Raw genomic sequence first — 14,168 nt, forward strand, 5'->3', positions numbered from 1 at the left:
CTTTTGTACATGCCGTTGTTTATTGCAGAACCGAATTCAGCTTTTGTACATGCCGTTGTTTATTGCAGAACCTTATCGTTCAGGAATCATGCCTAGGAAGAGATCTTGTTCGCGAAGACAATTGGATGAAGAATCATCCGATGACGATGACTCCTGATATTATCGGCTGCCCGAATTGTACAAACTTTGTCCGATGACAAAGGACCACACGGTGGCTCTGTCAAAGGTCGTAGATATCTTCGCCGTGATAGAGAAGGTGGACATGACAGGATGTATCAAGATTATTTGGTGGACAATCCAACATACGGCCCCGAAATATTCCGTCGAAGGTTCTTGTTCTTTACCTTCGGATTAATTTTTCCTTATTACCTGCTGAAATATTATTAGAGTTGTCAAACTTTATATTTATTTTGTTCAGGTACAGGATGTCTAAGGAACTTTTCGTACACATAATGAATGCTGTTGAAGCGCACGATGATTACTTTATGCAGAAAAGAAATGCGGCCAATCAGCATGGATTGAGTTGCTTCCAAAAAGTCACTGCCGCAATGCGTATGCTCACTTATGGGGTTCCAGCTGATGCGACAGATGAGTACGTTCGCATTGGCGAAAGTACTGCACTTGAGAGCCTACGTAAGTTTGTTGCTGCAGTTGTTGAAATATTTGAAGATGAATACCTCAGATACCCCAATGAGGCAGACATAGCACGATTACTTGCAATGGGTGAGAAAAAAGGATTTTCGGGAATGTTAGGGTCCATCGATTGTATGCATTGGGCATGGAAGAACTGTCCATATGATAAACAAGGTCAGTACAAGAGGCATGTGGACAAGCCAACTATCATTCTAGAGGCTGTTGCTTCGGACGACCTTTGGATATGGCATGCCTTTTTTGGAATGCCTGGGTCCCATAATGATATCAATGTTCTTCATAGATCTCCTTTGTTTGATAACCTAGCCGAAAGTAGAGCTCCAGGAGTGAAATTTTCTGTTAACGGACATGATTACACAATGGGATATTATCTTGCAGATGGTATATACCCCTCATGGGCTACTTTAATCCAATCCATCGCTGCTCCTATGGGCAACAAGAGGCAATATTTTGCCAAAGCACAAGAAGCAGCGAGGAAGATGGTCGAGAGAGCTTTTGGGTTCTTCAATCTAGGTTTGCCATTATTCGAGGACCAGCGCGCCCTTGGGACATTGAGACTTTGGCATTGATCATGAGGGCTTGTGTGATCATGCACAATATGATTGTGGAAGATGAAGGATTCGTGGTTGACCCTCGGGAACGTTTTGATTACGGTGGTGAAAATGTTGAACCTGATCATGGCCAACCTACTCGTACACTTGATGAATATATTGAGGCACATAGAAAGATCAGAGACAAGGGAACACATGTGCAGTTGAAAGAAGACCTTATCGAACACCTGTGGAACCATCATCCAGATTTATATTCGTACACTATATAATTTTAAATGTTATAGTTTATTTTGATTTGTGTTAGCTACTCATTTATATTTCATCCTGTTCAAAATTATATGCTCAAATGTAATAGGTCATTTGTTTTTATTCATGTACCATGAACCATCGATTTATTTTTCTTCCTGTCGTCAGCTCAAGTGCAATATTTTACTCAAATGCAACAAGAGACAGGACCATGCAAGATTTGTCGTCAGGGAACATTCAGCAGCTTCAGCTCTGCCGGGCACCAATACTCTCTAGCTACAGTACCATGCAACGTACCAAAATCTGCACAGTACCATGTCGGCCAGCAACTCAAGTGAATACAAATGCATACAGTACCATGCATAGAAGTAACTCTGATTGAAAGAAAATGTTCTGATGACTATGAAAGCAAATCAAACTAAAGGTTCAAGAATTATAGAACATAGAAGACATAAACTAAATTGTTTTTCCAAAGTAATTCTGATTGAAAGAAAATGTTCCGATGACTATGAAAGCAAATCAAACTAAAGGTTCAAGAATTATAGAACATAGAAGACATAAACTAAATTGTTTTTCCAAGACGCTTATTAGCGACAATCTCCTCTTGCATCATCTGAAGCCATTCAAGCTGCAGCGTGTCAAGACCAGCCTTGTTCGCCATCATAATTTCTTTTTCCTGTTTTAGCAAATCTGCTGCAGCTCTTTTCAGTTCCGCATCAGCTCTCTTCTTCTCTAGCTCTAGTGCTTGTTTGTCTACTTCAAGTGAAGCCATGAACCTCTCTTGTTTAGCCTTCTCTTTTTCCTTGTCCGACTCCTCCTTTTTTGCCCACATCTTGTCCAAAGCTTGCACGCAAGCCTCACCACCTCCTCGCCTATGATTTTCTTTGACCTTCTTGATCCCATCTGACCTTTTTCTTGGTTCTGTTTCTACAGGTTCATCACCAACCGCTACGACTTGATCATCACTATTGGCTCCTTCATCCCTTGGCCTGGAATTCTTTGTGGCCTTCTTATTCTTCTTGCTTGCTGCTACTTTCTCCAGCTCGGTAAGTTCTATCATCTTTGCTTTCCACTTGTCCTCCTTCTTTAGTATGTTCCAACAATGATCAAGACCAAAAGATTTCTTGTCCTTGTCTTGTGAAGTGTAGTACTTTTTTGCTTCGTTAATCTGTATAAAGATATTTACAATGTTAATACATTTTCAAATAAAAAATTTCAATTACAACAATGAACACATATGTCATACCTTATCTTCGATTGTTGTTCCACTTTGATTCCTACGTTGAATGGCCTCATAGCATGAACAAAACTTGTTCACTTGCAACTGAATAGTCAGCCACCTATGCATGATCGAATTCTCTGTACGAACAGCTTCAGTTTTATTGTGTTCCACATAGAAAGCATGAACTCTTCCCCAAAATGTGGTACGTGTTTGATTAGCCCCATTAATGGGATCTTTGCTGACATTCAACCAGGCCGAGCAAATTACTTCGTCCTCGCGCCAATGAAATTTTTTTGCCCTCCTAGTTCCCTTTGTACTGCGGCTTGCCTGCACTTCATCAAGAGTGTGTTGAGTGTTTGGAATGAGCATCTCATCCAAACCAGCAACATGAGAGTCTTCTCCATTGAGAAGAATGCCCGACAGGAAATTTCCATCTTCTTCCATCAGTCTACACAAATTTATGAAAAATTTTTTTAGAATAATGCTATGAATAGACCATGAACAGATATTCTATCATGACTATCAGATCGACCATGACATATACTCGTCCTGGATGCACCGGTGATGCCATGCATCTAGCTATGCATTGGTGGTCTTGAGACAAAGCAAACAATATACTAGAATAATGCATGCATCTATGCAGAAACTAAAAATAGGAACCCTTGTACTCGTCCAGTGCGGCGCCCGTCCATCCCCCACGGACCTTGGCCTCAACACGGCACTCGATTCGATCTACACCAAGGATAAACTGACCCACACCCAGCAGTACAGAAGGAGGACCGCAAGATTGGCAGGGATCTAGTCAATAGCGGACGGGACATACCTGGCGATGCAAAGAGAAAAGAAGCTGCCGCGTGACTCGCGATGAAGACCGACGGCGGCAGCGGCGTGGTGATAAAAAACGAGGAAACCACGACTTCTTCTCTGGATATATACCGCGGGAAGGACTTGGCGCGCGCGGGAGGGTAGGCCGTCGCGCGGGACAGGCGAGGGCGACGGAAAATATCGCGATGCCAAGTCTTCTCCAAGTGCGCAAATATGGCAGTGCGAGGCCGGAGGATAGCAAGTTGCCAGGGATAGCAAGTTCGTTTGAGGAACTGTTGGAGGGTGTTTTTTGTGGTTTTACCAAATAAATTAAGATAACAAGTTGGTTTACCAAACTACTGGAGATGCTCTTATTCCCTTGCATTGCCAGAGTTACTGGAATTCAAGAGGAGAATAATGAGAGCACAATGAGAGCACAGGAGAATAATGGCCATGTAGAAGAGGTATTATATATGAACTGGAAAAGCAACAAAATGAAGCAATTCGTGCAGCCATTTTGTCAAACCAAGGGAAGTGATTAGTGCAGAAGCAATGTACTTAAGATACAGCAAGTCATCAACAACACGAGATGCAGAGCAAGCAGTTAATTCCTAATGTCATTGCACAGACAAGATGAGGTGAGTTGCTGATTACAACCTTAAAAAGGTTTCCAACAAATTACGTACGCAGCAATGGAATTTCAGTTTGTATACACGTTACCACATCCAAACTTGTAAGGAACATTAGATCAATCGTATATATAGTCCGCGTAATCAATAAAAAGATTTATGCACAAAGCACTTACTCCCTCAGTCCACAAATAAATATATATCTCGCTTCTCGAGAAGTCAAACATTTTTTAAGTTTAACTAGAAATATATTAAATAATATCAATAATTATATCTATAAATAAGTATATTATAAAAGTATATTTCATACTCAATCTAATGATACATATTATATATAATAAAATATTAATTTATTTTTGTATATATTTAGTCAAGTTTAAAAAAATTTGATTTCTTGGGAAACGAAATGTACACTTATTTGTGGATGGACGGAGTACTTTGTTGATGGAGCACTGGATAACTCAACCGTCCAAAAGCCAAGATGATTAAAAAGATGGGCTAATAATGAGAATTGGAAGGTGCCAATAAAATTGACAGACATGAAACAGATCAAACATGCAGAAACAGAACAGCTTATGGCAACAGCAGGTACTGGTGTATGTAGAGACCATAAGAGAGATTAGGAATATCGACGAGTGAGCAACAATTGTGATTCACACTAGCACAGAGACATCCATCAATTAATTACCATACGATAGCAAAAGTAGCATCAGCGCAGTAGCATGCAAGGTGCGATGATAAGCATCAGGATGGTGAATAACATTAGGAAAACCAGTAGCAAATAACAGGAGGTTCGAGCGGATTACACCGAATTTATACATAATAGCTTAGGGTAGGTGGTTAACACAAAGGGACACGAAGGCTGCATCTCGCGCGCGCATACAAAAAGCTGATTGATTCCCGACTTCAGTAGTTCTCCACCTCCACCACAGCGTCTCCTTCGTCGTCAGTGACCTCGGTCTCTGATTCGTCCACCGCGTAGCCAAATTTTTCTTGCTGGTCGATGAGGGCCTCCATGTAGGCAAGCCTTGTGTGCCTGACAAGGATAGATTGGCGCATGCTGCATTGGAAACTCTCTGGATACTCAGCCAGCTGGTCTTCAGTGAGGTTACTGGTCGCGCAGGGTTGTGTGGCCATTGCCCTGATAAAGTCGATCTGCGCCTTCGTCATCATCCTCAACTTCTTGACCAGCACCTTCTTCGTCTTCTTCCCGGCCGGCTGGGCCGCCGTCACCTTGGGGACCACGGTAGGGCGGACTGGTCTCCCCTCCATCGCCGCCACGTACTCCTTCTTGAGCTTCAGGATCATTCCCTCCTCTGACTTGACCTTCATCAGGATCTTACGATCCTCCTCCGACTCCAGCTTCAGGATCCTGAAGACCTCCGACGACGACGCCATCTTAGCCTCCGCAGCCTCCGACTTCATGCTGCGGGTACGGCGACGGGTCCCCTCCTCTGGGGGAGCCTTCTTAGCCTCCGACTTCATGCTGCGGGTACGGGGGCGAAGGGACCCCTCCTCCGACGAAACCTTCTTAGCCTCCGCCGCCTCCGACTTCATGCGGCGGCTACGGGACCCCTCCTCCGACGATCGCCCCATTGCACGCGACCGAACCCTAACCTCCCAGGATTGGGACGATGCGGCGGCAGTTGGTTTTGGACACGGAAGATGGAGAATCCTGGGTTCCATCGGATGCGAATAGGCCAGGCCTTAACCGCAAGTCCGCAAGCCGGGTTGAGTTGGGCCTTTTTAGCTCGGGGAAACAAAATCGATTCTGCCACTGCAAAACCGTTTCAGTTTGGAGTGTTTTTTTTTGTCTCTTCTTTTAATATATATCTTTCTGGCCTTAAAATTTCCGAAAAATAATAATCTTTCCTTAAACTTAATTATGAAAATTTGTCCGCGCGCCGCAAAACCAAATAGCCGGAACACATATGCACACATACATCTTTGTCTGCGCACGGCCGAAAAATTGATCCTTCACATATCTATATATACATCTATCCACCGTGGGCCACTGCGTACGACGAAGGCAACATCTCGATCAAATCAACACGTTCATGAATCATGATCAACAGTGTCTCAAGCACGTCGTACAGCAACGATGGGCTGCTGACGACGGACGACCTCGCCCCGTCGACGCCCGGCGACCTGCGCGCCGTGCCGTCCTATGTGCCGCGCGCGCTGACGCAACGTGGCCTGCGCACCGTCGCTGCCCCATGCGCTGTCGTCGACGCGCCAGACTCCGCCGCTGGATGCGCCGCCGACGGCTCCGCTTGGCTGCCGTCCTGCGCGCCGAGACGAACGGCACCGGCACCACGCGCCTGGCGCCGAGCGCCACCGTCATCGCCCTGCGCCGGCCACGCACCACAGCCAGGCACCGCTGAGGCGCTGATGCCCCCACGCTCGCGACCGAGCATCGCGGTCGCAGCCAGGATCCGCCTCGCTCCGTCCCAGGGTCGGGACCTGCTGCGGCCCGGCGGCCGGTAGCCACAGCCCTGCGACCCCGGACCTGCCTCCGCCCCGCGCCGTGTCGCGATGCCGACGCTGACAGAAGAGCCTCGCGCGCTCCCGCTCGAGCCGCAACGTCTTTTGCGGTTTTGCCTCTTGGTGGACGAGTAGGAGGTTGAAGATAAGCTAAGGGGCAATTTGGTCTTTTTTGCCTTTGTGTTTTGGGATTTTTTAAATTTTATTTATTCTAACCCATCCAAGGGACGTGCAAACCCGGGGCTAACAGATTCTTCGTTTCAAAATAACCAGATAAAATCACAAAGTTAAAAAAAACATGAATAAAATTATAATTGGACTACTGACTAGGGGTAAGGACAAAATTTTCTCTAAAGAAAAATAGAAAGTTATGTGAAGAGCAAGCGGCCGGTCATCTGAACTCTGAAGGCTCTAAGAGCATCTCCAAGAGCCTTTCTAAATCTCACTCTTTACATCATCATTTGGAGATTCATTTGCGTAAAAATCATTTTCTATATCTTTTCACTCTCCAACAGTTTTGCTAAATCTCATGCACACTCTAAAGAGTCATTCTTGTCTTCTATATTTGGGCTAGCGAAAAATCCGAAATAGACAATGACTATATTTGGATGACCATTTAGAGAAGCTGTTGGAGGGTAATTTTTCATCAAAATCTCTATTTCTAGTCTTTAGGAAGAATATAGAGAGTTTCTTGGAGATGTTTTAAGCTTCCTAAGCATTATAGAGTATCAGAGCTTATTCCATTGTGAGTTGCTGGAATTCAAGAGGGTCACTCTCAGAAGGTCATAGACATGGGTAAAAAGGTTGCGTTCATATGCGAGGTCACTTTCATGGCATGCCTAAAATTTGTATTGGCTATCTTAGAGCATCTTCAACAGTTTGACATTTTTTCTTTGCCATTTGTTGCAGTTTGTCAACTCTGAAAAGCAAATGAAAAGGAGAAAAATAAGACATCTCCAAGAGTTTTGCAAATCTGACTTGTCATTTACCAAAATATGGACCCAATTGGCAAAACTTTTCACGCGCGGCCTCGATCCGTTCGCGGGCTTTCTTCGCGTGTTCAGGAAGTCGGCCGTCACTCGCGTTGATGAAGTCCGCCGCCACTCTCGTTGAGGCGCTCGAAGAGGACGAGAAATAAGAAGAAGGAGACGAGCCAGCGGAGGAGGCGCGGGAATGCCGGCGAGTCCGGGAGCGGGCGGCGCAAGAGCGCGGCGTGCGCGTCGGCGAGCATGGCGGTGGAGGACCGGAGCACGGCGAGTGGTAGCGCGAGCAGTGCGGCGCTGAGGCCACCGCGGAGCGGGGGCTCCCAGAGCAGCGCCCACTGCAGCGGGCGGAGGAAGTCGACGAGCAACGAGTAGAGGCTGTAGAGCACGAGCAGCGCGGTGGCGGGGCCCGTGTGCGCCATGGCGATGTAGAGGGAGAGGAAGGGGTGGTGGATTTGGGGGGTTTCCGATCGTGCGTGGGAGTCGCGGTCGCGAGCGGGAGTCACGACAGATCAGTGTTCGCCAAGTCGCGGACGGACTTGCATAAATGCCAAGCCTCCCCTGAAATTTACCAACTTTCCAAAAATGTAAAACCAATATGCAAAACTATTGGAGATGTGTTTTTGTGAATTTTGGCAAAAATCAAGAATGCAAAAGCAATATGCAAAACTGTTGGAGATGCTCTTATATGACTGCGTGAGTTTAAAGGGGTCTCCTACCCGTCTTATATAGCATAGGGGTAAGAGTCACATGGCGATTAGGTCTACAACTAATTAGGTAACAAACAAGATCTACAAGGAATATTACATTTGCCATATTCTAATAAATTTTACTTGGTCTTTAGAATATCGCCAAGATGCCTTGCGGCATTTAGCGAGCTCTGTCGTGAGCCTCAAGCCGTCATCTTGTGAGCTCTGTCGCAAGCTGTCATCTTGTGGGCTAGGCTACCTTTGGTGGTGTGACCCATATAGTCTGTATTGGATACATGGGGTCAGAGTCAGACCCCCCACAATCGTGTATTGTCAGTTCAAGCAATGCCTAACAAAAACCTGATCATTTTTTATGTCAGTGCTAGGCTAAGCACCAGCTCTGGACAAATAAACTCGACAACTAGTATTTGTCGTTGTTTATTGCGTCTCTTGGGCATGCGATAGTTCTTGTCTCACCACTGTGTCTCGTGCATACGCGTCTCTCATCGACACGAGGTCAACCTAGCATATATCACGGCACGGTGAAAGATTAGTGGCCAAGAGCAAAGAACGACCTAAGGTCAAAGCAACTGGGTATTGCTCAAGAAGTTGGAACGAGGCAACCATGAGATAGAATCAGACACATTAGTGTTCAAGACATTTTGGGAAATCTTCGCCGATCACCTGTTGTCCTCTAGGTGCACTCAATGGTAGTAGTCTATCAAGCTATTTTACTACTAAATGATAATGACTCCTAAGTGAACTGTGTGTCTTCTAACTCACGCCTGTCCTCTTCCACCACCCCACCTCCTTTCCTGTCGTCCCGGACAAAAGTAGTGCCGCCCACCTCTCACCCCACCGCTCCGCCCCACCCTCCCTAACCTCATGGAAGCTCGTCGACAGCATCCTCGCCTCCCATCCCCGCACCCCCGTCTCCTCTACCGGCGACTGACGATGACCTGCCTTGTTAGGCCATCCGCAACCAGTCCACACCCACCCTAACCATAGCAGCTCGCTGGCGAGCACCGCCATGATGCACCCATCACCCAACCAGTTATCCCTGATCACCCCTCGGCACCCTCGCCGGCTCACTAACTGCCCTTGAACCCGTCATCACCACCATGTCATGGTTGCCTCCCCTAGACCCCCTTAAAAACTATCAGAGATGACTTTCCCTAATCATTGGATCCCTAACCCTAACTATGCCGCTATCTTCTTCCTCTCGATGATGGGGTTGGACGGGTTAGTTAGAGAGGCGACTTTGTGGCTGGGTGAACCGGTGAAATGGGCGGCCGTGACTTGTACAAACAGACACACTGAGACTGTCATCTTCTTTCTTTCCTTTTTCTTTCTTTCTTCTTGTTTTTTTATGTGAACCACAATGATTTACAAATAGCCACAAAGAGAACAAGGCTATATTACTCTGCATTATGAATAAGGAACATTAATATTGCAATGAGTAAGGAACATTAATACTACAAGGTAAGGGTTCATGGGCATTCTACTGATTTATATAGAAACCTAAAATCCTACATAGCCAAAAAAGTTGGTGGGCATAAGCTATACAGGGGACATTCTATGCCCAGGATCATGGACTAACATGGATGCATCTGTCTCCATAAATTCTTGCTTCGTTGCTCCCCCCAGATGATGTATAATCCTAGCGGTTCTTCATCAATGCGACTCCATCATCGGTTGATACGGTTGCGTGTAAGCGTGTTGTACTAACAAAGTGGATTTGATGATATGCAGCGTTGGCAGATGGAGCTTCATTCAAGCCTCTTTGAGATGACAACCGAGCAATGACTGTCTTTCGGCTCGACAAACTTAGACGATATAGGCAAATTTGAAGCTTAGGATTTGCTTAAATTTGTCGTTTTTCCTTACAAAACCGTATGTATCCAACAATTCCGATAATCTGAGACATATGTGAGAAAAATCAGGAAAAGTGGGATACATTTGAAATTTCAACATGGAAAGTGTGTCATCGCAGACAGAGTTCTGAAGACAGCAAACTGGACGAGCTGATTGTTGAACACACAACGAGAGTGGACTGTCGAAGCTCCAAGGTGACTGTGAAACTGATAATCTAACATACTAAACTAATGCAACTGGCACCATATTCAGACTACAAATATACCTTAGTTAAGAAAACCATCAGAGAACCAACACGAAGCAAACTACCATTTCCATTACAGAGAACGAAAATAAAAGCATTTCAGACCACAGTTAACGAAAGAAAAACACAGTGAACAAACTTACCAAGTGCTAAAATAAGCTGAGCACGTCCAAATGGATGTTTGGGAAACTCGGCCGAAGCAACCAGAAAAAAAAAAAACTCTCTCTCTGCACCACATGCAAAATTGCAAAGCACACGTCTGTGACTAGCTCATCTTATGGAGTTGCGATATCACTATATAAAGTTGAAGCAGAGACGCGTGGGTTTTCTCGATCTACATGAGGAGATCTTTTTCTTAATCTGGAATACCTAGAGGCTCTGTAGCCATTGCGGATCTAGTTTTAGAAACTGTCCGAGAAACCTCTTGTTTTGGTGCTTCCGATACTTTTTGACGACTTTGAAAAACTCATAGTTTTGGAAAGATATCCACGAAGGGTGGTACCAATGTCTAGTCGCGTGTGCTAGGAAATAGCTTGATTTTCTATCGCTTATTACTTGCATATGCCACCTAGAATGACACTTTGTTTGAGGAACATAACACACTCGCGCTACGGTTTTGCACCGAAGCTCTGAAGATTTTTGAATCTCTAAAACACAAAGATGATGCACACACGGGTTCTTACTCCTGCCCCCCTAGTAAGGCCAGCAACATGTCCCTGTAGCCGAAGGAGGTGTCGCCGGCGACGTCGAGGCTCACGGCGCTCCCGTACCTCGCCCTGTATTCCTCCTTGATCTGCTCCATGTCGACCTCCGCCCGCGACACGATCACCCTCGTGAGCATGTCCTCGTACGTCCCCAGTCCCAAGATCGAGTACCTGATGACCTGCCCATCAGCAACAACACGCAGTCACGCACTGTCACTGAACGTTAGCGCCAGCCATGGCAGCCATCTCGGCGGCGGAGACAGCCGGTCGTGGTCGTCTGTTCGCCAAGCCGCCGCACTCTGCTTCTCCGGCCGACCTACCTCTGCAAAGTGCTTTTCCGGCGACGCTAAGCACAGGACGGCACTCCGCAGCATCCCGGCGAGCTGGTTGCCGCCGCCGCCGCCGCCGCAGCAATTGCTGCTGCCGATATCCTGATCAATGGACGAACACGAATGGTGAACAGCTGAAGCCTGAAAGCATATGCACCAGAACGCATGCCTGAAGATCTGAACGTACCTCGACGATGTCTGTTCCTTGGTCGTCCTTGTACTGCTGGAACGTCGCTCTGAGCTGAGGCTTGCTTCGGGTGCTGATGATCCGGGCAACCTCGTCCCCGTGCAAACGCTTCTCTCTGATGGCCTCTGACAGCTGAGCCGCCTCCAGCTTCGCGACGTCCATGTCGACGTGCTCGCCGGCGTATCGGTAGGAGCTCACAAGACGGAGCAACATCTGTAGTGTAGGTGTAGCACCCTTCTGAACTCTGAACATTTCTGAACATGCCCAGCATGCAGAGCGAAAGAGACGAGAGCTTGGACTGAAGATTCCGCATTTCCACGCACGATCTCACGTACCTTCTTGAGGGGCTCTTGGAGCGCAGGAGAAGACGCGACGTCTTCCTCGACGGAGGAGCTGAAGAGCTTGCGGTAGATGTTCCTGACGGCCATGAGGTGGTCCGGGGTGGAAGCGCACGACACCTCGACCAGCACCGAGACGTAGCTCTCGTCCTTCTTCTTCTTCTTCACCGCCTCGTGCACCAGGTTCGCGTCCCGTTCAGCCGGATCCATCGTCCACAGGATCATCGCTTTCTGAATGAACAAATAAAGGAAGTGGATGAAAAAAAAAGAAAAGAGAAACGCATCGCAAGTTGAGAGAACTCGATCTGCATGCCACATGGGCGGATACATAGGGTATTCCTGGTATTCCCAGGAATACCCAACTCTTTTATGCACTAAATACAAATATATATAGGTATATTTATATATATGTATTTCTAATATATTAGAATTTCATATTTAGCAAATAAAATTTCTCTCTCATTCTTTTTAGTCTATCCTTCCTTTTTCCACATAGATTCTATGTTAGTTCGATTGCTAAAATTATTCTATTTTGTTGTTTCTTCGAATACGAACTTAATTATTTATCTCCAGACCACATACATATTGACTCATGCCACCAAATATTAGTACAAATCATATCATGTTTTCAAACTTTTTTCTAAGATAAATCAGAATATGCACATGGCAACATGTATAATAAAGTATTTTTTTCGTGTGAGTGAACAAGGCATGAGTGGGAGGCAATTCCATAATTCTCATTCCTCAATCTCTAACCCTAGTTGACCACGCATGACGTGGTGGTAGTGTCCTGAGCTCCTAGTGGCACAGGGCGTGCAGCGCGGGCGCGGCCTCTGTCTCTATGGTATGCCTACATGGTGACCGACGAGGGCGCACGTCGGTCATGATATTAGAGGCAACAGCTGAGTGGTGGTCAACCATATACCAACAAAGGAATATCCAAGATTTAAATCTTGGCTCCGCCACTGGCATGCCATCATCTGATGATGAACTGGAGTATACGACAAGACAGGCCAGATTCTTGTTCTTGGCAAGGTAATTGCACTATTGCAGGAGGTACCGTACTATTACTACCTACCCAGAAATCGACGGAGAGGATGCAGTGGCGGGAGAGCTTGTAGCGGAAGCAGTTGAGGAGGGGCTCCCGGTAGAGGAAGGCGTAGGCGCGCCGGATGGCCGCCCGCTGCGCCGCCGTGCGCCGGCACAGGACACCGATCAGAGCGGCCTTGTCCGCGCGCCATCCTGCAACAGTGCTCACCAACGACAGAGGCCGCCGCGTCAGTGCATCTCTGCATCTGGCGACGCCGCGACGAAAGGAAACGGGCAAGAAAGCTAGGTAACGGAAGATTAAAGGCTGATGTGGTGTCCATTGCTGGCTAACTGAAGAAGAAGAAGAAGAAGAAGAAAGCTGTGATTGCCTTGGAGCGCGGTCCTCAGGCTCTCGGCGTCCTCGGAGGCGGTCGGCGGAGGGCTCGGGACGGCGACGGTGGACATGCTGTCTGATCTGAGATCGATCCCGGAGGCGGCGATATGATGCTGGTGCTTGGTGGCGAAGGAAGATGGCCGATTTTATTTTTCACTATATTTATAGGTGGATCGGATGAGGAGAAACACGACGTTGCACTGGAACTGGAAGAATTCAGAGTGAAACTGCGCGTGGTACAGATCATAAAGCATTTCAGCTTTGTAACTTTATTTATTTTATTTGTTATTAAGGATTTAGGAATCATCTGCGACTCATGACAGGATTGGGCAATAAACGCATATGCATAATAAACTAACGTCGCCGGCCGGCGTTCTTGCCAGGAGAAGGAACAAGAACGTCCTTCCTTACGCATTAAGTTTTCCCAGATGTGAGCATGGTTTCAGAGCTCATTTGCAGCGCCATGCAGCCCATGCTTCAACGAATATACTGTGCAGAGTATTTAATATCATTCGCCCAACGCTTTAACAAAGTTTCTTGTAAAAAAAAAAAACCGCTTTAACAAAGTTGCATAAAGATGAACTCATACACGTAGCACAATGGCACAAAATGCATAGTATAATCTATGCACGTTTACACATATTCTGGACAGGAAGTGAGAGAGGAGTAGCAATAGACAAACATTTCTGAATATTAGATAAATAAACCTTTCACACTTTGCCTTTTCAGTATGTTTTGTTTTTCTGAATAACCAAGGACTCGATACACCTGCCACATCGTCGGCGTCTCGGCGACACATGAACATGACA

General features: G+C 46.4%; 3 protein-coding genes across 3 annotated transcripts; 1 reads left to right on the top strand and 2 right to left on the bottom strand.

The window, feature by feature from the left end:
- Positions 549-1,220, top strand: LOC110432797. The gene has a single exon (XM_021453627.1). The coding sequence runs from the start codon at positions 549-551 to the stop codon at positions 1,218-1,220; it is 672 nt and encodes a 223-aa protein (XP_021309302.1).
- LOC110433001 lies at positions 4,827-5,766 on the bottom strand. The gene has a single exon (XM_021454450.1). The coding sequence runs from the start codon at positions 5,697-5,699 to the stop codon at positions 5,010-5,012; it is 690 nt and encodes a 229-aa protein (XP_021310125.1). The 5' UTR covers positions 5,700-5,766; the 3' UTR covers positions 4,827-5,009.
- Positions 10,197-13,555, bottom strand: LOC8072253 (annexin D3). The gene is made up of 6 exons (XM_002463281.2): positions 13,355-13,555; positions 13,015-13,178; positions 11,934-12,167; positions 11,599-11,811; positions 11,403-11,513; positions 10,197-11,261 (listed from the first exon to the last, which is right to left on the bottom strand). The coding sequence occupies exons 1-6, from the start codon at positions 13,428-13,430 to the stop codon at positions 11,058-11,060; spliced, it is 1,002 nt and encodes a 333-aa protein (XP_002463326.1). The 5' UTR covers positions 13,431-13,555; the 3' UTR covers positions 10,197-11,057.

This window comes from Sorghum bicolor, chromosome 2 (genome assembly GCF_000003195.3).
Source record: "Sorghum bicolor cultivar BTx623 chromosome 2, Sorghum_bicolor_NCBIv3, whole genome shotgun sequence".
Taxonomy (NCBI): domain Eukaryota; kingdom Viridiplantae; phylum Streptophyta; class Magnoliopsida; order Poales; family Poaceae; genus Sorghum; species Sorghum bicolor.

Bases quoted from the DNA above. Each gene is read 5' to 3' on its own strand.
- LOC110433001 (XM_021454450.1), bottom strand. From the start codon at position 5,699: ATGGGGCGATCGTCGGAGGAGGGGTCCCGTAGCCGCCGCATGAAGTCG.
- LOC8072253 (XM_002463281.2), bottom strand. From the start codon at position 13,430: ATGTCCACCGTCGCCGTCCCGAGCCCTCCGCCGACCGCCTCCGAGGAC. The intron at 13,179-13,354 runs GCAATCACAGCT...GCACTGTTGCAG, and splicing joins CCTGAGGACCGCGCTCCAAG to GATGGCGCGCGGACAAGGCC. The intron at 11,812-11,933 runs GTACGTGAGATC...CCTACACTACAG, and splicing joins TCCAAGAGCCCCTCAAGAAG to ATGTTGCTCCGTCTTGTGAG.
- LOC110432797 (XM_021453627.1), top strand. From the start codon at position 549: ATGCGTATGCTCACTTATGGGGTTCCAGCTGATGCGACAGATGAGTAC.